General features: G+C 38.3%; 1 protein-coding gene across 1 annotated transcript in view; it reads left to right on the forward strand.

Moving 5' to 3' along the window:
- Positions 1 to 24920, forward strand: part of LOC106496970 (dynein axonemal heavy chain 5-like) — a 176257-nt gene that overhangs the window by 39757 nt on the left and 111580 nt on the right. The window contains exons 27-41 of the mRNA XM_067291141.1: positions 3576 to 3779; positions 4407 to 4487; positions 4575 to 4979; positions 5141 to 5259; positions 7534 to 7670; positions 8785 to 8947; positions 13168 to 13279; positions 13603 to 13731; positions 15116 to 15315; positions 15427 to 15580; positions 18881 to 19147; positions 19375 to 19503; positions 19906 to 20121; positions 21065 to 21211; positions 22858 to 23030. Coding sequence (XP_067147242.1) covers positions 3576 to 3779; positions 4407 to 4487; positions 4575 to 4979; positions 5141 to 5259; positions 7534 to 7670; positions 8785 to 8947; positions 13168 to 13279; positions 13603 to 13731; positions 15116 to 15315; positions 15427 to 15580; positions 18881 to 19147; positions 19375 to 19503; positions 19906 to 20121; positions 21065 to 21211; positions 22858 to 23030 — 2636 coding nt within the window. The remainder of the gene's footprint in view (positions 1 to 3575; positions 3780 to 4406; positions 4488 to 4574; positions 4980 to 5140; positions 5260 to 7533; positions 7671 to 8784; positions 8948 to 13167; positions 13280 to 13602; positions 13732 to 15115; positions 15316 to 15426; positions 15581 to 18880; positions 19148 to 19374; positions 19504 to 19905; positions 20122 to 21064; positions 21212 to 22857; positions 23031 to 24920) is intronic.

Below are 24920 nucleotides of genomic sequence, written 5' to 3' on the forward strand. Positions count from 1 at the left end.
AGAATGTCATCCATATAGTGATAGATGATGGTGTCTGGCCATTGGTTTCGAAGTGGCTGCAATGCCCATGCGACATAAAGTTGACACAAAGTCAGTGAGTTTTTCATTCCTTGCGGTAAAACAACCCACTCATAACGCTCTGCGGGTGCAGCCTTGTTTATTGCTGGTACAGAAAAGGCAAAGCGTTGGGTGTCTTGAGGGTGTAACGGGATGGTAAAAAAGCAGTCCTTTAAGTCAACTATCAGTATGTGCCACCTGTCTGGTAACATGCTAGGTGATGGCATTCTGGGTTGCAGCGTTTCCATATGTGGAAACGGTTGTACGGGCCTGTTGTAAGATCTTCCAATCATGCGATTCCCACTTTCCCTGGCTGTGTTGGAATACTATCGGTAAGGTCAGAGGAGCGGAACCGCCGTTCTCTCCAGTGGCTTGCCACTGTCCTTCTGCTATAGCCTCTTTAATAATATCACCCCAGCTGGACTCCCTTGGAAGTCCAGAAGAGGGGGTCATTAAGCAGGGAGATATCCCTTTGTCTTTCTCTTGCGCCTGCAGCTCCACTTTTTTTAGGCGCTCGGAGAGTTCCTGCAGCATTCTCACAGTTTCCCCTGGTGACGGCGGTACCCTACTCTTGTCCGGTGCACTATTCTCCAAAGGCTCGCTGGTTGAAAACAACGGGGGGTGCTCTGATGGGGTCTGACATGAGCTGGTGGTTTCGGTAAAGGAGGGGTTAAGCGGCCGCTGAGATGGAACAGGCGGCGGCAACGGCGGGTACAGAGGAGTTACGCGAGACGGCGGTGAGGGGGGAAAACCGGGGGGAGGTCGGCCCTCCTTTCCGTCCAGATCGATGAGGTCAGCAAGGGGCGCGGCCACCGCCCCTTTGTAAACCTCCTCCGGGTGCACTTCCGCGTTTACCTCAGAGCTCGGACCGGTCGGCTCTGAGGAAACCTCCGCCTTCTGGGAAGGAGCTGGCAAAGATGCCGGCAGCCCTTCCCCTCCAGAGTCCTCCCGCACCCTTTGCAGTAACTCCGCGACAGTTCGACACGCCGGCACCGTTGGCCCTTTAATGGGGAGTGGTCCGCCGAAAAATCGCGACAACAAGCTTGTCTTACTCGGAGGCGGTCTGATAGCAGCAGCTCCGGGGCTCAGCATTTTCGCAGCTGCGGACGCTACTTCCCTCTCTGCCTTCATTACAGTTAAAGTTTCCAACACGGCATTCCACAGTACGCGAACGGCTTTTATCTCCTTTTCCTCCTTCTCGCTTCCCCCGATCGTCTTCTGCCACATTGCTCCCCCAAACTCTTGCCACTCAGACACCGAAAACAACAGGTGGGGGTCAGAAAAATGGCCCCAACGCTGTCCCAACTTGATCAAATCATACACCTGCTTCGCCGGGGCTTCTATCCCTCTCTTAGAGAGGATTCCGAGGAGCAGCGTGGCCACAGCCTCAGTTTCCATGGCTGCGCCTGAGAGGTGCGGAGCGACCCCACAGGCCAGTGTCTGCCCTGCTGCAGTTTAAGGCAGCACATTCTCTCAGCCGAAATTTCCCACTCCCCTCCTCTAGCTGCTTACCGCAGGCTCAGAGATCTTAGTGGAGCTGAACCATCCTCTGCTACCAGATGTCAGTAGTCACGGAAATAAACCATCCTCTGCTACCAGATGTCGGAGTGGGGGGACGGGCCCGGAGTAACGATGAGTCTCAATATGAGTATGATCGTTCTCCTTTATTAGAGTTTACACAAAGTATATATATCGATAAGCAATACGCATGCGCTAGCAATAGTTACATGATTGGTTACAGTTTCTGTCCACACGCATAAAGTGGATACATGATTGGTGCAAGGTTGCTGTCTATGCTCCGTCGACATTTATGGAACCTAGTTCCGTCCAGACTTGTTTACCAGTTTTGTGAATACCTTCTTTTGTAGTGCTCAAGGCCGCTATACGGCCACTTTCAGCAGGCTTCAGCAGGCTCGCTTGCCTTGGCCTAGATAAGGCTGCCTTCAGCAGGCTCGCTTGCCTTGGCCTAGATTCCTTCCTCTACCCCGAAGACGGGATTGCTCATCCCAGTCAGAGCATGCCCTCTCTCACTTAACCATTCCCATAACCATTCCTCCATCACACAACCAGATTCAGTTAACAGAGTATTTGACTTTCCCCTTGGCCCCTCATGATTTTTTTGTCTTCATGGAGATGTGAGAGAAACTCATACATGTGACTTAAGGCTACCTGATGGGGAACAGCAGTGATTTTAAAGTGGCAGTAGTCTTGATTTAAAGAAAAAGGATATTCTATTTGTTGTTGTCAGATGAAGGGCATGAAATGGTTAGATCACTCTGTAAAGGTACTATCTGGATCAGAGGCAACCACACAAATTCCCGAGGAAAAAAATAGCTTGTGAACTGATTCATGCGCAAACATGAGGAAAGCAGATTGTGGATAAATAGATCATGAATAAGAAAAAAAAAAAGTCTTTTTCAGATGGACACTCAGATTTGTGCAAAATAGATTTGAATACCTGGGGGGAAAAAAAGACATTTCCTATTTACCTAATCACAACCTACTATTGGAAATCATCAATTTTTAGCCACTATTCATACAGTATTGTAGACTGTGGCTTTTCTTTTTTAATCTAGTTTTGTTTTTGAAAAAAGAGCTGACTGTTAGGCAAGCTATATCTGAACTGCTGCAGGAAAAGACTCTTCCATGTTCAGAATTCAGAATCACAGAACAGTTGAGACTGGAGGGGACCTTTAAAGATCATCTAGTTTGATTATCCAGGTAGATCTCTCATGCCCATCACCTTCATCTTGAGAAAGGAGATGATTCCACTTCTGAGGAGGAGGAGAAAGTTTCTTGTTTCCCAGTTTGTTCAAAATTTGAATATTTTAAATATTTTAAGTTGTAATTTATATCTCGTGTGCCTGCAGCTATTATCTTAGTCTTGAAAAATGCAGATCTATGCTGAAACATGTCTATGTAAAAATATCTTCCCGTTTGGTCAATCTGATGTTTTTTTTAAAAAAAAAAAATTCTAAAAGACCATCTGAAAAGACCATTCAAGGCCAAAAACAACTAGGGGACAGTGCAATGGGTTCACAGTTTCCTCCGCCACATGAAGCAGAATTGCTTGCTTAATTCCAAGCAGCCAACTCTCTACTGCCTGCAGCACTGTTTTTTGGCCAAGAATGAGACTAGAATTTAACTATATACTAAAGAGAGTGGGAAGGCCTGAACGGTTTTGTGGGAGGAAGAAACAGCACAGTTTTACTTGTGTCTGAAGCATATTTGACAGGAATAATTCAGAGACCATTATCATAGAGCTCCACATTGCAATTTTTTATAAAATTGTCTTTGACACTAGAACTATAGTTCTGTAAAAGAATCCAAGTTAAAAATAGGGAGTTCATTTGTGGATTCTTACTTTGCCCTTTTACCTGTTCTTAGAAGTGTTTTACCATGTGTGCTATATTACTTAGTTTTTCACATTCTGGATGTATGCTGTATTAATTTTTCACATTCTGGAATGCTCAGTAAAACTACTGGACATGTGTTTATTCTTGTTTAATTTATGCCAGATTGAACAAGCTGTTGCTATAGACCTGGGAGATGAGAGCAAACTCGCCAGGATGGCAGCACTGAAACCTTTAGACAAGCAGATCATCGAGCATAAGGATGTAAACAAAGTTGTGATCCAACTAAGCACAATTATTTTATCTCTTAAAACCGAAGCAGTGGATATTCTGAACAGCTTTTCTAAATTTTCAGGCATCTGGAACCAGGTTAAAGACATGTTTAATAAAATTTGTTGCTATATTGTGAAATGTATTAAATGAACTATTTGAGGGGATTCAAAAAGCTAAAGATTCTCTGTTCTCTAAGATCCATCCTTCCCTGCCAAACTGTGCTTGCACCAAATGACCTGGTTTTGAATGCTCCTTAGTCCTATGTTTGTACCTAGTGGTTCAATATGCTGTTTCAGGAAGAGGAAGGATGGCTGAGCTGATCAGCCACTAATAGTACAATTGCTATAATATTTCTACAAGCTGTTAGAGGATGTGAGTTGCTTCTGGGGGTTGACAGAAAGAAAGACCGAGAAGAAAATACTTCCAGATAACTTTCAGCAGCTACATTGTAAATTTCATAGTAATATTTGGATGGATGAGGGATATCCTAATCTATGTCAATTTTTGAATTACAGATAGATTTAAAGTGCTTTAAAGAGTACTAAATAAAGGACAAGAGCTGGAAAAACAGATCAAGCAAAATAATTTGATCTTAATGCTTAGATCTTAAGCTTTTAGTCAGGGATCATTTGTGACTGCACAGTACCTCAGGCAGCTGATTCCCCTGTAGGCTATTCTAATACCAATGCTAAATAATAATTAAAACAAACTTCTTTTATCTAGGATCCGGAGGAAAAAGTGAAGGACTTTATAGAGACTAACCCAACAATGGCAGAATTCCAAACTCAAATTACTTATTTTTCTGTAAGTATTATATGTATTTAAAAAAACCTGTACTGTTCAGAGAAAATGTAGTGAAATTAAAAAATTGATCACTTGTGTTTTTCTCAGCAATTGGAAATCCAAATCAGAGAACTGCCAAAGCACTGTAGACTGGAATCAGTGGATATTACAACAGAGACATTGCAAATAGCCCTAATTCAGGAATGCCGCTTAAGACAAAGAACATTTGGATTAGCTTTGAATGAAAAGTCTGCCACAGACATGGATGAAATTTATTCATTTATTGACAATCTTAGCAAGAGATTAAATAGGCCTATCCATGACCTTGATGATGTACGGGGAGCAATGGAAGCACTGAAGAAAATTCGAGAAAGTGAGATTAAAATTGAAATGACAATTGGACCAGTAGAAGAATCTTACTCTGTGCTTCATAAATACAATCTACTCTTTCAAGATGGAAACACAGAAAGAGTTGATGGATTGGCTTATGCCTGGAGGAACCTAAACACACAGGTATCATAGCTATGCCGTACTGTTTCTCAAATACATACAGCAAAGTTTTTGTCAGCTTTTTTTTATGTCTAGAGCAAAACTATTTAAGTATTTTCTTACTTAAAAAACTCTTAAGTTTTTTCTTTTATGCATATTTTTCTTTTTTTTTTTTCTGCCTTTAGGCACTGCAGGTTGAGGATTTGCTCCTAAAGGTACAACCAGCCATGAAAACAGATTTACTGAGTGGTGTACAAAAATTCCAGATTGATACTGCAGAATTTTACAAAGACTATGATGAAAAGTAGGTAGATTGTGGTGCAATACCATTATGCTTCATTAGTGTTTGTTTAAAAATGATGTATCTAAAAGACTGCAGGAAAATAAACACACAAATCTCAAAGTATATATGACAGGAGATAAAAAAGTCTAATTTCAAAATAATACAAGATGGGCAGATGCTCTTATTGTCACAGATTCTTTCCCGTAATTTCAGTGCTGGAATCTGGGGTGAAAATCCGGAAGAGTTAATAGGCTGGGGAAAAAAATCAGGTTCTCAATCCAGATCCAAATTAAAATTTTTTGAGGATTCTAAACTCTACAAGGCACTTAAGGAGATATTTGATATTAAGTGTAGCTGTAATGCCTTGGATGTGAGTGGAGATTCAGGTTCTAGATGTTACTAAGTTCAGAGTTTTCCTTACAAGCATGCTTACATTGGCCTTCTTTAAATTGTGGGGCATGTGTGCTTCATAGGACATATCTACATTGGCAACTTGGTATGACACAAAGAAGGAAGGACAAGAGTCTGGTTTGCCCTGATCTGTTATGGTTCTAGGATGATACATCCACAATGTGTTTATTGGCAGTGGAGTTTGTCAGCTGCTAACCTTAGGCATGCCCAACACATCTATAGCCCGGCAATGTGAAGCAGCTTTCTGTACACCTGTCACAGGCTGCCTTGCTATTATTAACCATGCTTGTGCATAGAGTGCAGACTGCTGAAGGGTCTTGGAGAAGATACATTCCATGCTCTACATTCCTGTTACAAGCAGGGTGCTCCAAGTGGTAACCTAGCGTTGGCTTCAACCTTGTCTTCACTAGGAGTGAAGCTTCTTGAAGCTGCACTAGTATTGCATTTGAGTGCATGCCTCGACTCCAGCTATAGACAGAAGGTGAATTTGTACCTAAAAGGAGTCTGTCTAGAGCATCAAGTTGCTAATGTAGATGCATGTGTTGTGCTGTTTGCAGTCCTGATTCTCGAGCTGTCCAGATGAAGAATTCATGGAAACATACTGGTGCTGCTGCTTTGCTCATTGTAAGGACCTGAGAACATTCCCCTTTCTGGAAATTTGGCTTCCTAGGCTCAGGGCCAACTTAGAGATAGTGTATCTGAGGGATCTCCCCTTCCTTTGGTGACCTTGGAGAGAGCGCTCGCAGACAGCTCTGTGGGGAGGCCTCAGCCAGGGCTCCCCTTCCTATGGGAGCTGCTTTTAAGTTGAAGTTCTAGTGCTTGGCCTCGCCTAAGCTACAGCCCCTGCCACAGTGCAGCCCTGCCTGTGCCTGGCCATGGGCCCCACTGATCCAGACCTGGACCCCAGCCCACAGACTCATTTCCTGGTGTGACCTCAGACCTGCCTTGTCGCTATGGACTTGCCTGGTGATCACTGGACTGTGTCTGATCCTGGTCACCATCACTAGACCTGCTCCTCTCCCTGACTTGCTGACTTGCCTTTCTGGCTTGACCTTGGATGTGACATTGACTTGTCTGGAGATCTGAACTCTCAGTTGAACCTGACTACCATCCCTGGGCCTGCCCAGCTCACCTTCCTCAGGTACTGTGGAACTGGGCCCTGACTGCCAAGGCCACTACCTCTGCCAGCTATGTTATCACTCTTGGCTCCTGGCTCAGATTCTTTTGTAGAGCAGCTAGCCCTTTGTACTCCCTGATGCCCTTGTGCCTCTATTTCCGTCTAGAGGTGACCATGGCACAGCAAGATGATGTACTTGCGGCTGTTATGCCAAAATATTGTTAAGATGCAGCCAAGAAATGATCTCAGACCTGAGAGCTGGAAATTACACTCAGTCCACCAGCTGAGATGCACTCATTAGGGCAAAATCTTCCTTTTATTTTTCTGATTGTTTAATTATGGCTAAGTATCAGCTACCACAGTATTCACCCCTGAGTTATACTTGCTGTCTTTCCATTTTTATTAAGAATATAAAGGAAAATCATCATTATAATATATTTTTACAGAAGAAAAGAAATAGGAAATAACAGAGATAAAACATTTATAGACCTTTTTAGCTGTTTGTAATATTATGTATTGGTAACCCTGATGAATTGTATTATTAGAAGATATATTGGGATTTCCTTCAGGGAATACTCAATGTCTAATTTTGGGGATGTGAAATTATTCTTTGGATTCTAGTATCTTTTGTGAAAATTTCTAGGAAAAAAATGTTTAAAATGTTGAATACTTTTCAGTAAGTCAGGTTTGTGTTTTAAACTTCTGTTGTAGTTTTTGTAAAATCCGTATGGTTGATACTTGCACTGAATTTATTTTGGTTTCTACAGGGGCCCCAGGGGGAAGGATATTCCTCCCCATGAAGCAAATGACAGATTACAGCTCTTTCAAGCCAAATTTGATGTACTGTGGAGGAAGTATATCTCTTTTTCTGGTGGAGAAGAGTTATTTGGTCTTCCTATCACAGGTAGTTTCTCAGGGAACAGGGACACCTGATCCTAGGCTACTAAATTTTTCTGGTGGGCCCTGCTAAATGCATTCAATGCTGGATTAATTGTAGGAGAATTCTTTGCAGTGTGTTATAATTGTCTTTCATCTGAAAAGTATTCATGTGAAACAGCGGCTCTCAATCTGTCCTTACCTAAACGTCCATTGGAAAAAAAAATGCACTGTTCCCTACATCCCGGGGTCCAACTGCTTAATTCTCTTGCTTTTTTGGTTCAGAGCTAAACATGTTTCCTCACAGTATTCCTCTGCGTCCCAGCATGAGGAACATGTTGATGAAATACCCAAACTGGCCATGCACAGATACAGAATGAATTCACTTGGGCTGTACAGCTGACCTGTAATATCCCCATGTGCCCCTAGTCAGATCTGCTTCAAGTTTTAGAAACCATAGTGTGAATTAAAGTTTAGTTAATTTAGTTGGTTAGTTAGTTTAGTTTCTGCTTTAGTTAAAGCAGAAAGTTTAATAGTCACTTTAATTCATGAATACTAACTTTAGCACTTTTCATGTCTGAAAACATTTGCAATAACCATAATACATTTACTAGGTAGTGCCAAGGAAATAAGAGAAATCAAATAAAGTATTTCAGTTAGGGAAGTGCATTTTAAATGCTTTCAATGCATAGCATATTCTACAGGTTTATTATGAATGCAAAAAAAAAAAAAATCCAACCTCCCTCCCTCTAAAGTAAATAGTGAAAATTTATTGGGGAATATTTTAGTTTTCCTATAAAACTACAGTACACTCCTTTGTAAAAACTACAGTACACTCCTTTGTAGCCATTTCAGCTACTTTTTCAACATTACTTCACTTCTAGAGATAAGTGCAGCAGCTCTGTAATAAGAATACATCTAGCATTTATAGAAAAACTCATACAAACCCAGAAATTTAAGTAATTACCGTGCATCAAAATCTGATGTCCTTACATAATGTAATTGGAAAAGTTTGTCTTATTAGACACTGTCTAAAAGAATGCAAATCTGACATCACACATTTTTAGAAATACATTTATGTTTATGAATACAGTTATACCTGATTAATACTTACAAACTTCTTCTTTAAAAATTTGCGACAGAGTATCCTGAACTGCACAAAATTAAACATGAACTTTCATTGCTTCAGAAACTTTACAGTCTTTATAATTCAGTCATTGCCAATATCAACGGATACAATGAAATACTTTGGAATGATTTAAATATTGAAAAAATTAACAATGAACTTCTAGATTTTCAAAACAAGTAAGTTATTAATTATTTGTTGAAGTGCATACAATTTTTATTTCTCATATTTTTATGTTCATTAACTTTTGAAGGCTGCCCTGAGGGGCAAAAATGTATTAATTTATTTCAAACTCAGGCTTCCTTAAGTGCTCGGCACAACTGCAAAAGTTTCAGACTGTGGTGCAATCAGTAGCTAACACACGGTCTTAGGTAAGTCTGCAAGTCTCTCCAGGCTTATTGAGTTATAGTGACATGATCTAATTGTTGTAGCTTAATTAATTAATATTCTTAAACTGAAGGTGAATGAACCTGTGGCAAGGTAATTATAAGTATGAATTACTGTCATAGGTGAACTTCATAGCTCACTTTCTCAGTAACTTGATTTACACCTAATGAATTGGTCTGTGATGTTAGGCAGAATTTTGACATGACTATCTGCTTCTGCGCATTTGTATGGAATGAAATTGTTATTTCAACAAGGGTAGGTTGCCACACTAAATTCTGAGGGATTATTTATGAGGACAGAGAGGAGTAATGTTTTCCACATCGCATACAGACATGTAAGTTGAAACCATACTTTCTACTTTCTGCTATGTTGGTAGAGACAGAGCTTCAGTTGTTGAACAGCCACATGAAGTCTGCAAGACTTCCATGACTCACCTTGTTACTTCTCTGTTCTTTCAGATTCAGAGGCTCATGAACCAACAGGATTTAGGCTCTGTTTCCTCTATGTCCAGCTTTCTTTGATCTCTGAATCCTGGTGCTAGAGCATGAACAGAGTTGCTAGAAAAAGGGACATTTGTTACATGGAGGAGTGGAGATTCTATATGCAGGCCTTAATATTCTGTGTGTCTGTTCCTTGAGAGTAGTTGTCTGTACCAGTCTATGTTTTGTTCTTCATGAGAATTACAAAATAACATATCAGAACCAAATTTCATGCAAAAGTCTGAAAGCAAATGTGTGATATTTTTATCTTATCCTCTAGTGGAAAAAAATTTCATGAACAGTTTCTGTTTTCTTTCTTCTTTTATTATATTTGTACGAGCATTTTCTTTACCTTGTTGGTGGCTGTGATTGTTTTCTCAGTGAGTTCACAGAATCACAGAATGGTTGAGGTTGAAAGGGACCTCTGCAGATCATCTAGTCCAACTCCCCTGCTCAAGCAGGGTCACCTAGAGCACACTGTACAGGATCGCGTACAGGCGAGTTTTGAATATCTCCAGAGAAGGAGACTCCACAACCTCTCCGGGCAACCTGTTCCAGTGCTCTGTCACCCTCACAGTGAAAAAGTTTTTCCTCATGTTCAGATGGAATTGTCTGTGTTTCAGTTTGTGCCCGTTGCCTCGCGTCCTGTCACTGGGCACCACTGAAAAGAGTCTGGTCCCATCCTCTCAACACCCTCCCTTCAGATACTTGTACACATTGATAAGATCTCCTCTCAGCCTTCTCTTCTCCAGGCTGAACAGGCCAAGCTCTCTCAGCCTTTCCTCATAAGAGAGATGCTCCAGTCCCCTAATCATCTTCGTAGCCCTTCGCTGGACTTGCTGCAGTAGTGCCACATCCCTCTTGTACTGAGGAGCCCAGAACTGGACGCAGTACTCCAGATGTGGCCTCACCAGGGCTGAGTAGAGGGGGAGAATCACCTCCCTCCACCTGCTGGCAACACTCTTTCTGATGCAGCCCAGGATACCATTGGCCTTCTTGGCCACAAGGGCACATTGCTGGCTCATGGTCAATTTGTTGTCCACAAGGACTCCCAGGTCCTTCTCCGCAGAGCTGCCTTCCAGCAGATCCACCCCCGGGCTGTACTGGTGCATGGGGTTATTCCTCCCTAGGTGCAGGACCCTGCACTTGCCTTTGTTGAACTTCATGAGGTTCCTCTCCGCCCAGCTCTCCAGCCTGAGTTCTATGAAGGCAAGTTCATACTCAATATAGAGTGTTCTCTTCTGCAGATCCTCTCTTCTGGAACAGCCAGTGTGTGTCTCTTTGCTTTACCAATAGTTCTCATCAGCTTTTGATTTTGGATTCACCAATTTGACCCAAGAGAGACTTCAATTACATTTTATTATCCTTCAAGAGTATGAAATCAAATCTGTATTCTTCATCTCAATCCAAATCCTTGAAAAGCGTAGGAGAGCTTTCCTGTGCTCAGGCTTTTTAGGCTTATGGTATTTTGAGCATGCCAGTCTTTTGGCAAGAGCCATTTTTGTACACAATGAAGGGGTGGGATGGAGATTTTCTTCCTTTTTTGGAAAAGCTGAGATAGTTGGCCTTTAATCATTACCTTGAAAAGAAGCTCATGGAATTTTATTTAGAATAATAGTAAAAATGAATGTATGTAAAAGATGTATAAATTTCTGCATTTGGACAATGTCTGTAAGTCTTGGTATTTCAACAGGAAATAGTATTTTGCACCATCATTTCTCTACAGTTAATAATTTTTTACAGGTTGCTAGAACTGTCCTTATGCTTCTGTTTCCTGAAACTCTAAAGGAAGCTAATGTGTGACTACAGTTTTTGAGTTGCATGTTTGTCTTTTTACTTCATGTGTGAACTTTTTTATTTTTTCCTCTCAAGTGTTGAGCTATGTTTGGAGCTGGGTGGCTATCAATAGGCAGTAAATATTTTTTGTAATAAAGGCTTAACCCAGTACTAGCCTTTCTTTGGCAGGCTTGCCAGTAAAACTGCATCAGGCTACTTTTGTTAATTCTAGAGAACTTGTATGGGGTGATACCCACAAAAATGACTAAGATGCTATCTTGTGTTAGGAAAGGTGCAGGAAAAATGGATATCCAGTTAGTGTTTTAGCATAACTGTAAAAAAATGCACAGTTCTTTAGTGTTTTGGGGTTTTTTTGCTGCCCCTTTTGAAATAATAATATAATAGAAAAGTTAGAATCACAAAAAAGAAGAATCACAAAGTTAAATGTAAGATGCAAATAAAGTCACTAAAGAGAGATAAAAAAAGAGAAATTTTTTTTAGAGAAAAGATATGTGGTAAGGAACATTATAGAATTTTGTAGTAACAACTAGAAGGATGTTTCCCTTTATGTTTTACTGTAATAAAATGTAAAGAGAATGTCCAGTAAATTTAAGGAGTAAATTTAAACCTGATTAATGGAATAGGTTTTTTTACATAGTACATAACTCATAGAACTTGTTAGAAATTATTACTGAGCACCAGATAAAAAAAATTCTATTAAAAAATAGTAAGTTTCATTACCAGTCTAAAAAATCCAATTTTCAACATCCGACGTAAGACAAAATTTGTAAGAATGTTAGCTGTTGTGCCTTAGCATAGAAATAGCCAGAAACTGCCTGTTAAAGCTTCATGATGCACAAGAGAGTATAATATTCCATTCTGCAGTGCTTTTTTCTAGCGCATTTGTTACTATCTATTGTTGGATTCAAGATGACAGACTACATAGATTGTTGCAGTACTATGACAATATACATATGTTTGTCTACCTCATGTACCAGCAAGAGGTGAAGAATTCACACATGTTCCAGTGTTGTGTGACAGATCTGCCTTATTTTGAACTGTGAATAATGGACAATTCCTATGAGGGAACTTTTCGTGATGGGTTGGTTTTATGCCATTTTTCCTTCCTGCCATTGAGCTGCACGAGAATTGCTGTCAGTCTTTGGTCCATACCTTTGGCAGATGAAAACTGACATAATTTATTAGAAGCAAGTGGAGCTATGACAATTCACAGTAGCTGAGATTATTCTTTTTCATTTTTTGTTCATCTTGAAATTGTGCATAAAGAAAGATTTTTCTTTAAATATCTTTCAACAAACTAGGGATGAAATAGGATTCTTCTGATTGAAACTGAAATATTTTTCTGCTGACAAAAAGGTCACTCATTTTGCTTGAAAAAATACATATTTAATTTGTTTCCTGCCTTACAAAATTGGTTGCATTTTCAGCTTTGTAATAAAATAATGATACTACAAAGGCTTAAGTTCAGACACGGGTTTGCATGTAAAGTTAACCTCATTGAGTTCAAACTGAAATAGAAACGAAACCATTCTAATGTGATTTTTACTATCTTCAGCACAGTTTCATGCTTGGTGTCTGATCAAAGAACCAGCTAGATTTTGTGTTAGTAGTTAGAAACTGGGTTTTCATTTACAGTCTACTGGTCAACTGGTTGAAAAGTGAGAATATATTGCACTATTAAATGGTGAACTGTGAGTATTTAGAATCTAATATTTCTTTTTTTTTGCTTTTTAAAGAATCCGTAAGTTACCTAAAGCACTGAAGGAATGGCAAGCTTTTCAAGACCTAAAAAAGAAAATTGACGACTTCACAGAGAGCTGTCCTTTGCTTGATATGATGGCAAACAAAGTATATTCAGCATAATAATTCACAGATAAGATTCACTTGAGAAACTGTATTTAAGATTATGTTGTAGGACTATAAGATGCTTCCCACAATTCTTTTTTTTATAGATCAAAGAAGTTTTGTTTATGGCAAAAAGTCAGTTATAAAAAAGTAAAACAAAAGACTTAATAATGTGATTAGAAGAATTATTAATGCTTTAAATGGAATGGAGATCAAGACTGTTCTGAATTTGTTTAACAGTTGCAGTAGAAAACTATGTGATCATTTCAGTCCTAAAAATAATATAGCTTTTAAAAATCTTCCCTAATTCCTATGGATTTTTCTAGGCAATGGAGTCACGACACTGGGAAAGAATTGCACAAGTAACTGGCCATCACTTTGATGTTCACTCTGAAAATTTCTCTTTGAAGAACATAATGGATGCCTCTTTATTAAAGTATAAAGAAGATATTGAGGTATGTGTACTTTTCTGTTTGCTTTTAATGATTGACTTGTGATCTGGGATTCTGCATTTTTGGAATCCTGTGTTTCTGGTCAGCTTTGTAATGTAAACAAATTTGGCTTTAGTTGGAGAATTTTTTTGAAGAATGGAGTCTGGTAGCTGATACTAGCAGTGATGGTTAGTTTATTTCATTTTATCCTGGAGAAGGATTAAATAGATAGCTGGTATTACATTAATCTTTCCATAGAAGGAATTCTGCTGTTTTAAGAGTAATGTGCTTTGTGCTTCTGTTTTAGAGTCTGCCTATTTATACTTTTTTCATCCCTTTAAATGCCTCACCAGAGGGGAAAAAATAGTTGATGTAAGTCTGATCTTGTTAACTGCTCAAAATCCTTAGTTTTTTTGGAACACAATAGAAATGGAGGATATAGGATTAAAGGAGAACAGGGTTCTTTTGTTTTTCAAAACAGACTCCTCTTATGAGAGCAGAGAGAGAAATAAGAAGGCTTGTATAATGCACACAGGGTACAAAGCGATTGCATTCTCCATTTGGGGGACAATTGTTATCTAGTAAGTATATTAGCTTTTTGCTATTAATACCTTTTGCAAGACCAAAATATAGCTAAAAATAAAGAAGAAAAAAAACAGAAAAAAACAGCAGTTTCTAATTTCAATAGTATTGTGAATCTGTTAGCTAGGTCTATGGTTCCTCAATAGCAGTGACCTGATTTATCTTGTTCCAACAAAGGAACACTTCTAAGACAAAACATGAAATCAAACCTCTGTTGTATACAATTTCCAGACAAATGTTTAAGGTTTGTGAAAGGTTCAACATGATTGTCTTGCATTCATGGTAAGACTTTAAACCTGTGATGGCATCCATTACACTCTTGAACGTGAATTTAGGATAGTCCAATCTGAGTATCTGCTTCGTTTCTCCCTGATGCAATAGGCAAATTTATGACAGTCCTGTCCTTGCTGTCCTCAAGAATCAGCAGAAGGCCATACTGCCCATCCTGGTTTTGATTAGTAATGTGTATTTTTCCTAATCCCCTCAGTGTGGCAGAGAATTTAGAGGTATATTTACCTTTGAATTCTGATACTTACCGTGAGGCAAATTCTGCCTCCAGTTTCACTGCGTCAGTGAATTTTCAAAAGTATAAAATGACTGTCAGTGAAGCTGGAGCATAGTCCTTAAAATAGTCCAGTTAAAAATAATGCTGTAACATAATCTAGTGTTGTAATATAATAATTTTGAGATGTTTCAGTATATATTTTTATTAGGTGCAAATCACACTGAAGTCTGGATCTGGCTGATGAGTTTTAATTGCCTTTATGAGTGTGTGTATGTGTATTAGCCTTAGAGGAATATCACTTAATAGTTTAATTTTACATAGGATATCTGCATTGGTGCTCTTAAAGAAAAGGATATTGAAGCAAAATTGAAGCATGTCATTAGTGAATGGAGTACTCAGGCTTTTACGTTTGGCCAATTCAAAACTCGAGGAGAACTCCTTCTAAAAGGGTCAGATATATTGGAGAAAATAGCTTTGGTGGAAGACAGCCTCATGATATTGGGCTCGCTCATGAGCAACAGGTACAAAAATTAATAAATACATATATTGTATAAATCTAATCAAAACCAATAGTAAAAAACATTCATGTTAGGGTTTGGGGTTTTTTTTCCCTTTAACTCATGTTCATGCAGGTATAACACACCATTTAAGTCCATTATACAGCTATGGGTCCAGAAGTTGACCAATACTGCAGAAATAATTGACAACTGGATTTCTGTACAAAACCTTTGGATTTATCTTGAAGCTGTTTTTGTTGGTGGAGACATTGCAAAACAACTGCCTCAGGTGTGTTGATTTATGATAGCAATATGTTAATAGCAATATGTTACATCAAGACATTAGCCACATCACAGAATTTACTTGCAAGTACGTCTAATGTTATTAAAGTTGTGGGCTGTGCACAGGCAGTTCAGAGGGAGTTTTGCCAAAATGAGGTCTGTCTGGTCAAACCACTTTAGGACTCATTGTAATTTTTATGTTTGTTGCAATACTAATCTGTGTGCCATGCTTATTGAATTGCCTAAAAAGAATGATTGACTGAGTATGAAGCAAGTCATGACCCTGCAGATCCATACAGCCTTAGCCCTTCAATTATTACAGGAAGGGGGAGATGTGGAGGGTCATGACAGGGTTAAGTTGGAGGAAAGTTGCACGCCATGGGAAAAGGGGAACTGGGGAAACTGTTACCAGCTCGGACAAGAAGGAGTCTCAACAGGAGCCTCAGACAAACATACCCAAGGACGCCGGTGCAGCTGGGAATGATACATCCTGAGAAACTACAGATAAACCAGCAAAAGCCAGTGGGAACCAAGGTTAAGAACAAGACAGCATTTCTCCAACAAAGAAGCAAACAGCAAAGTACAAGGCATGATCGCTGCGTGCGTGATCAGTGTGATGATTGGCTACCTGTGACATAATCTGCATAATAATTGGCTTAGCAAAGTGTATCTGTGAAATCGCTGAAGTAGCTAACTTTTTAGTATAAATATGTGTTAGAATAAACAATCAGGGTCTCGGGACGCAAACCCTCCTGAGTCCGTGTCATTAATCCGCCACAGTAAGTTATGTAATAATGCAATGACAAATTTCCTTTATGAATTCTATCCTTGATAGGATTCAGCATAAAGTCCAACAAAGCGATTCTGTGAGACTTGAGTAGCCACAGATATGGTAATGTGTGTGAACCATTATAACATCTTCAAAGGCCAGTTATGCCCTTCCATGATGGCAGTTGCAAAAATTTTAAGGAATGATCTGACTTTCTGCAGGAGAGAAATAGCAGAACAACTGTCTTCTCTGTTACCTGTCTCCTAATGCCAGACTTTTATGTGTGTTTAATACAGCAGAATTTAGTACACTGCATACTGCATTTAGTTCACTGCACCGTACACTGCATCAACCAGTTCTATAATTTATCAAAACCAAGACTATTCTCAAATTATTAAATACAATTTTTTTCAGGCCACATGTTTTCTAATTAAAGGTTTACAGTTTCCAAAACTTACATTAATTTTTGTAATTTAAATAAAGCCTGCTTAACTATTATTTAAGATAATACATTTTTTAGTTCATGAGATGTATTTATATTGCTAATGTTTATCAGAGAGTCAATAAGCAGTTCTTGCAGATGAACAAATACCAGAGCGCAGCTGAAGCATTTGGTATATGCTAAAGCAGTTATCTTGTTAGGATGATACCTGAAGCAATAATCTGGAAAAAAGCAGTGTGGTGACTGCCTTTAAAGAGAGAGGAGATGGAAGAGCTTGGTGGTGGAATAATCATAGACCAGTCAGTTTAATTGCAACTCCTGGATGCATACTGCAACAAATAATCAAGGAGCTTGTAAGCATCCAGAAGTTAACAAGGAAATGAGTAACAGTCAACATGGATTTGTCAGGAACAAAACATGTCAGACAAATCTAATTTATTTTTAGAATGGGCAACAAGCTTTGCGGATAGAGGAGAAACAGTAGTTCCCATATATTTTGATAGGCTTTTGACACTGTCTCTCAAGACGTTCTCATAATCTTATCAGGATATTAGTTTTAGATGAAACTACCTGAGCAGTTGCAGATCTTGCTGGAAAATTAGAGCGCTTTACTGTTGTTTACTAAAATGTTTACTAAATTATCAAAAAGAAATAATGTATGTATTCATGAGAACACAAAGGTCCGTTCTGGGTTCTGTACTGTTCAGAATTTTTATTAATGATCCAGATGATGGAAATTGAGATGATTCTTATTGAATGTGAAGCTGGGAAGGACAGTGAGTAAGTTGGAGGAAAAGATCAGGCTTCAAAATGATCTTGCAAGGTTAGAGATATGACCTTAAAAATATGATGTAATACAAAATAGGCAAATGAAAAATATTACACAGAGGCAGAAATCATTAATTGTACAAGTACATGATAGGAAAAACTGGCTAAGGAGCAGCTCTTTAGAGGAGGAGCCAGGAGTTAAAAGGGATGTGAATGAGCCAGTCATGCTGGTATATAAAATGCAGACACAAAAGTGGAGTGTATCAAGAGAAGTAACCAATAACTTTTTTTTTTTTCATTGTACCCAATTTTGGCTGAAGAAACACACAGACAAATTTGAGAGAGTATGGAAGAGGGTGATAAGAATGAGGAGTGATCTGTGAAGCATGACACATAGGAAAAGACTCAACAAACTGGGCTTTTTTGGCTTAAAGGAGAGAAAAACTGAGGGGAAGACCTGTTAAGTTTTCACGTGTATGAAAGCAGTCCTCAACAGGAAGAGAGTAATATGTTCTCTCTGTCACTGAATATGGTGAGAAGTAATTGGCATACACACAAGAAAGATTTATATTAGATATTAGAACAGAGTTATGAGTAGCAAGGATTGCCTGGAGAGGCTTCTGAATTTCCGGTTTTGAGGGTCTTTAAACACAAGATGGACGGATGTTTGTCAAGAATGACATGGATACGATCCTATCTTGTGACGGGGAGATGGACTTGGATGATCTCTTGAGATCTCTTCTAGTCCTCTGATTCTTTAAGGACCCCATTAACATTTCTTTTGTTGTATGGGAAGAAAGCTTTGAAAGTCAGTATATCCAGCTTAGAAAAATACTTCTTCAGTTCTTTCAATATTTGAAAATTTGTCTCCCTTCACTTAAAATACTTTATAAGTGACAGTTTCAGAGTATTTACACTGTTTTTGTTTGTCAGGTATTCCCACTAACAAGGTACTCCTCATAACCTGTGTGGAATAGCCATTACCTGACATTCAGTTTGTCACTATTAGGAAAACTATCATTTGTGAGAAAGCTGATGTTTGAGTTTTCTGATGTGTAGTGTGTTGGAATCCTTTTATACGGACAATTTTGGTGCCCACCATTAAGCAAAAGACATTACCAGAGCTGCCCCATTGGACTCTGTCTCTTACAATTGAACTTTGACCATTGTAATCATGTCTATAATATTCACACATTGCTCGAACAGAAGAAAATCTGCAAAAAAGACTTGAAAGACAAAGGGGATGTTAAATGGTACCTTGTCTTATGGAATTTTTTAATTTTTATAGTTTGATAAACATGAGCTAATGCATTTTTCATGTACTTCAGGAAGCCAGAAGATTTCAGAACATTGATAAATCATGGCAGAAAATTATGCAGAAAGCCCATGAGACATCAAATATTGTGCAGTGCTGTGTTGGAGATGAGACGCTGGCGCAGCTGTTACCCCATTTGCTGGAGCAACTAGAAATCTGTCAGAAATCACTAACTGGATATTTGGAAAAAAAACGGTTAATATTTCCGAGATTTTTTTTTGTATCTGACCCAGCTCTTCTGGAAATCCTTGGTCAAGCATCAGATTCCCACACTATTCAGGTACAAGTAATAAAGCAATATAATGTTCAATGTCAGTACTGCTCAAGTGAAAACTGTAGAGGGTTTCCGGTTGAGTGGAAGAGGGTTTCCGGTTGAGAAGTTGAGTGAACTTCTTTCACTTGTGGAAAGATCTATAGAATTTTCTAATGCAGGATTTAAAGGCAGACTAAGAATGACATATCAGGTCAGCTTATGGAGCTTATTTTATTTTTCTGATTTTATTGTAGGCACATTTATTAAGTTTGTTTGACAATGTTAACCGAGTGAGATTTCATGAAAAGAACTACGACCAGATTTTATTGTTTGAATCTCAAGAAGGAGAACAGGTCAATATTATTGAACCGGTTTTAGCTCAGGTAAAGAAAGTGTATTACACTTTTTCATGACCTCATTTAAAGCAGATTTTTGTTGTAGAGACTGACTGTTGCCTTATGCTATTATTTGAGTAGCTGAGTGAAAGCCTTCAGATGTGAACAGCAAGAGCAAACTGCAGAAAGGATGGAACACTTGTGTAATTATGTAATGATTACTTTAGCTGTTTTTTCAGCAGTACTGATGTGAAGTGCCAAATCCATCATGTACCTCTAGAAGGCCAGTTGAGCACAAGAAGAAGAAGAATCTTTTAAAGATTAGAGAATAACGAAGAGGGAAATGGGAGCACCAAGACTAAGGACTGGAAAAAGAAGTCACATAGGGCTTTTGTCCTTGTGAATTGTTCATAAACTAATTGTTTAAAAGTGCTTTCCTGTTTATTTCAGGGAAATGTGGAACTCTGGTTAGGTCAGTTGCTTAATGGAATTAGGAGAACAATCCACACCATCATTAGACAGGCATCTATAGCCATTAGCGACTCAGGATTTAAGCTGTATGACTTTCAGGCAATGTTTCCTGCACAAATAGGACTTCTGGGAATTCAAATGATCTGGACCAGAGATGCAGAGAATGCACTGAACAGTACCAAAACAGACAAAAAGGTAGCACTTAATGAATCTTTGGGGATTAATTAAAAGCATTGTTTAGATCAGTGCATAATGTGAAAAGCTAATAGTAATGTGTAGGAAAAAGCACAAAATGTTAATGAAGTAACCAGAATGACAGACTAACAGGAAAACAGAATGATAAAAAGTCCTAAGAGGTCACACCTCCCTTCCCACCTCCTACCATGAGCTTTTAAATGGTTCCTTATCCCATGTTTTTTCCCTATGTTCTGTCAGCACAGCCATCTTGGGAAGGGACAAGCTGTCAGTCTGGGAATATAGGTAATCTCTTCCTATTACTTTGCCAAAATGAGATTTGGAAAAAATTAGGAGGCCCCTATATTTGGGGAAGTAAATGTGCTTCGTGGGTGTTGGTCTACTGTAACAGGTCCTGTGTACCAGGAAAGTCACTGACAGAGGCTGATGCTGTTTACCTAAGTCGATATTGTTTTCCATGGAATCTTGGAATAGAAACTGGTCCACAAAGGAAATGATTATTTCAGGCATTGATATTTAAAATTACAGTAGACTTTCTTCCCCCTTTGGTTGAGGGATGAGATAGATCCTTAGGTTCATGTTCCCCCTAAAGAGATGATACTGGTTGGGCTGATGTGCACTACCCAAAAGCAAAGGTTGCTGGTTCTGAAAATATACAGGGATGCCATCAGCTAAAGATATAATGTACAGTATAAGGAACAGCAGTCCTCCAATAAAATCTTCTCATGTGACCTGTTCACCTAGGTGTAACCTTATTGTTACAGAATGCATGTAGTGGGGGCAGTCTGCAGATTGCAGTCAAGGCCTCCAGACCTAATAAATACAAAGCAAACTGTCAGTGTCCTGGGTCCATATATTTGCAAAAGTTTTTTGTTTTTTATTCTAAACACTGGAAGAACAAAGGTGTTTGTATTAATATGACTGTTCTTGCTATGTGGAAAAGGTAATGCACACAACAAATCAGAAGTTTGGGGGACTTTTAAATGATTTGATTGACATGACAACACACAATCTGACAAGAATGGAGCGCACAAAATATGAAGCTTTAATCACTATTCATGTACACCAGAAGGATATCTTTGATGATTTGGTAAGTTTTTGAAAATCTTTAAGAAACTTCCTACATGGAAGTTTTTGTACATATAAAATAATTTATAAACAAATCTTACAATGTGGTTCTCTTTGAGTAGCTTTGACATTAGTACTGTTTTATAGTGTATCTGTTATATTAAGTTTGATTTCATATAGGTGTCATGCAGAAATAAGGGTGAACTGTATATTGTTGATACTCAACATGCACAAATTCCTTGTGAGCAAAAGGGTTTAACATTTTAAATAAAATATTCTCTCTAACTGAGAGTTTAATACATTATTATAATTGAAATGTAAAAGGAAAAAAAGTTCCTTTAGTATTGCTATCAGCCTTATAATTTCCAGCATGACCTCTGTGTTGATTTAAGGTAATAGTTGTTGAAAGATTTAAGTGGTGAGGCTCCATATGTTTGAAAGGGCAACAACGGTAACCATATGGATATTTTTAAATTGACTTTTTATAATTGATTTCATCAGGCTTCTTTTAGATAAGTATTTTGAATACATGAAACTATAATTAGAAAAATGGAAGTAAAATAACTTTTAAAAAATTTTGAATCATGCAAAAGTCAGTAATTCAATACAGTATTGTTTAATTTATGCATATATGTTAGAAAGATAAATATTAAATGCCTTTGTAAAGAAAGATAGAAAATAACAAAGAGAAATACTGAAAGTTAGGAAGAAAACTGCCAGCTTCTAAGTTAAGCATGGGGCTATATCCTATGCCCATAATTTTTAATTCATTTTCATAATTATTTTCTGAGTTGGACATTTCAACATCAATTCATTTAATGTCATATTACTGTAAAATTAAATCACAGAAGCAAATTGGTTAATTTTAAAGGCCCTTATGTGAAAAATCAGGGACAAGTCCAAAACTGGGGACTCAATTGGTACATCTAGTATTACTCCCTTTTCTGAAAGCATTCTTTCACCAGCTGAACATGTCTTTTTATGATTGAGAACAGGTACAGAGAAGTGGGTGAGAACCAGCAAAGACCTGAATAGGTTCGTATGGTGAGGAGATTTTTGGCAGAGATCAGGCAAGCAGAGAACACATGGCACAAATGTACCTCTCCTTCAGCTTAAATAGACCATGTCTGCAATGCCAAAAAGCAGGATTACGTGCTGGTGGATTTGAGATCATGTGTGTCAAAAATCAGGAATCGAGGTGTATTAATCTACCACAAATATGAACATCTGTGTGGCAACTCCAACTGAAAAATACATGCAAAATAAACAAAAATATAGACATGTATACAATAAGTTTGAGCTTTGCCCACTATTTAATATTTCTGTGAATAATGGCATCAGATACTATGCTGTGTAACCAATATTAATAGTTTGGTTATTTTTACGGAGCTTTCCATCATTGTTCTTCAGTGTTTCTGTAATACACAATTCACAATCTCTGTACACAGTTTGGAGGAAAATCAAGTGATTTTCACAACAGGATCAGAGCATAACATAAATCCCAAAAGAGAATTCTGTGTGTCTTGATTCCTGCCTGATTCTGTGCTCATTCTTCTAGCTCTCGCTATTTGAATTATGCATATTAGCCATTTCTTCTGTATGGAGAACAGAAGATGGATTGCTATACTGTTTCTTTTCTGTATTAATGATTTTTCTCTTCCATTATAGGTCCGTATGAACATTAAATCTCTATCTGATTTTGAATGGCAAAAACAGTCTCGATTTTACTTTCTTGAAGACCTGGACAAATGCATTATCCAAATTACTGATGTAGAGTTCACCTACTGCAATGAATACTTAGGGTGTACAGACAGACTTGTTATAACTCCTTTAACTGACAGGTAATCGTAAAAGGATTGCAATATATATCACTGGGGCTAAGGCTTAATTCCATTAAGTTTCATGAGAGTCAGAATTCTTTGATATGTACTCTATAGTGTTGCAGTATCGATGCTGAACAGCAGAAGCTAGTGCTTATGTATTCAGGTAGGGAAAACAGGCACCTGTAAGAGGGGCCCTGACTTGTCTTTGAGTGTTTGTAACAGATGTGCTGTGGCAGACATTAAAAAACTTGTGCTCAGGGTAAATATAGTTGAATGCTATACACTTCACCAGCCTAAACAGAGTGGATCTGCAGAACAGTATGCTGCTACATTCAGTAAACTGATGGTTGCATCTGAATTTGGAATTATGGCAAATGAAAACATCTGAAGTCACCTTAGAGGAAAAAGCAGTCAGTCAGGTCATAGCATCAAATAACTAGTATAAATATGGTTTAAACCAAGGCCTATGGAGAATTACAGGACTGCAAACAGAAACACAAGCTCTGTGAGCAAAATAGGAGAACTTTCTACTGCTGGAGAGTTGTACAGCACACTGCAAACTGTATTGGATGGATATTTTTCTGAAGTACTTGAATAGTGCTTTACCTAAGCAAAAGGTAGATGAATTTGTTGTGCCAGAGCTTGTTGTTTTAAATGTGGATAGAGGTAGTGTCAAAATACTGTGCATCCTCAGACATATGTTGTGTGAAGAATGGCTGCAGGCTATTGAATTAATGTTGGAATTGTCTTTGCAGTCTCTGTACTACTAGATTTTATTTAATAGTGAAATTTCAGAATTTTGCAACTTACTGAACCAATATTTTTGCCCAGTGAGCTATTTAGAGAGCCAAATCTCTTTGCTTGGCTACCTACATAGAAGTGTGGCTTTTAGTATATAACATACACATGCCAAATTCTACATTAGGTACCCAGAATTTTTGTGCTATATAGAGATCTGTTTGCAGCAGTAAGCATGCAGGTGGTTAGTGGGCACTGCATCACTACTATGCAGACAATTTTTTTGCCCAATAAGAGAGGCAGTATCAAGAAAACACTGTCATTCAAAATTTGTTCAGAGAATCAAAATCCATTCTAATTGGCTAGGGATTGTTCCAGGTGCTATGTCACAGAGACTGAAAACTATCACACAATGACATCACTGAAGAAAATGAGTCTTCTGAATGAGTTTAAACAAAACAAAAAGAACAGCAGTATTTGTCTTTGGGCAAACCTAGAAGAGCCAAACAAGAGGTGCATGATTGGTGGCTATCCACTGCCATATACAGAAAGAGCATTTGTGGAACTCCATGAAGCAAGGATGTTTTCTAGTGTTGGCATAGGGAACTTATATCTATAAGTAATGTTGCATAATAACAGAATTTATTACACATAGTGGGCTTTTTCCATTTCAATATTTGCCAAATGGACTTGTATTATCTCCTGACAATTTTCAGGAAATAACATCTGTGCTTTTCATTAATCAACTTGAAGTCAAGTGCTGTTTGTCTAATGATTCTGTGTGCAGAAAGATTCCTGAAGCACAGGATAAATACACACCGGCTGTACTACAATACATTAACATAATGGGGCTGATACCGAGTGCTCCTAAACATCGTGTGAGACACAAAATTGTGTTTTCTTGAACATTAAATTTCTGCAATATACTAAACCTGATGCAGACCATGTCATGGCAGTTAAAAAAAATTAAAACAGGTGTTGTTTTCCTTCTTGGGACTTGCATCATGTATACAGTTTGTCCTTACCTGAGTTTCAGTAGCAGAATTGTTAGAAACATTATTTTTTTGTAGTTAACTGAGTGCCTATTAACTGGTTACTGAGTATTGAAGTGATAAAACATTATTACTGCTATTATGTTAAAATGAGTACTGTATTATTTCATAGGAAATG

The sequence above is a fragment of the Apteryx mantelli genome, chromosome 2, assembly GCF_036417845.1.
Source record: "Apteryx mantelli isolate bAptMan1 chromosome 2, bAptMan1.hap1, whole genome shotgun sequence".
Taxonomy (NCBI): domain Eukaryota; kingdom Metazoa; phylum Chordata; class Aves; order Apterygiformes; family Apterygidae; genus Apteryx; species Apteryx mantelli.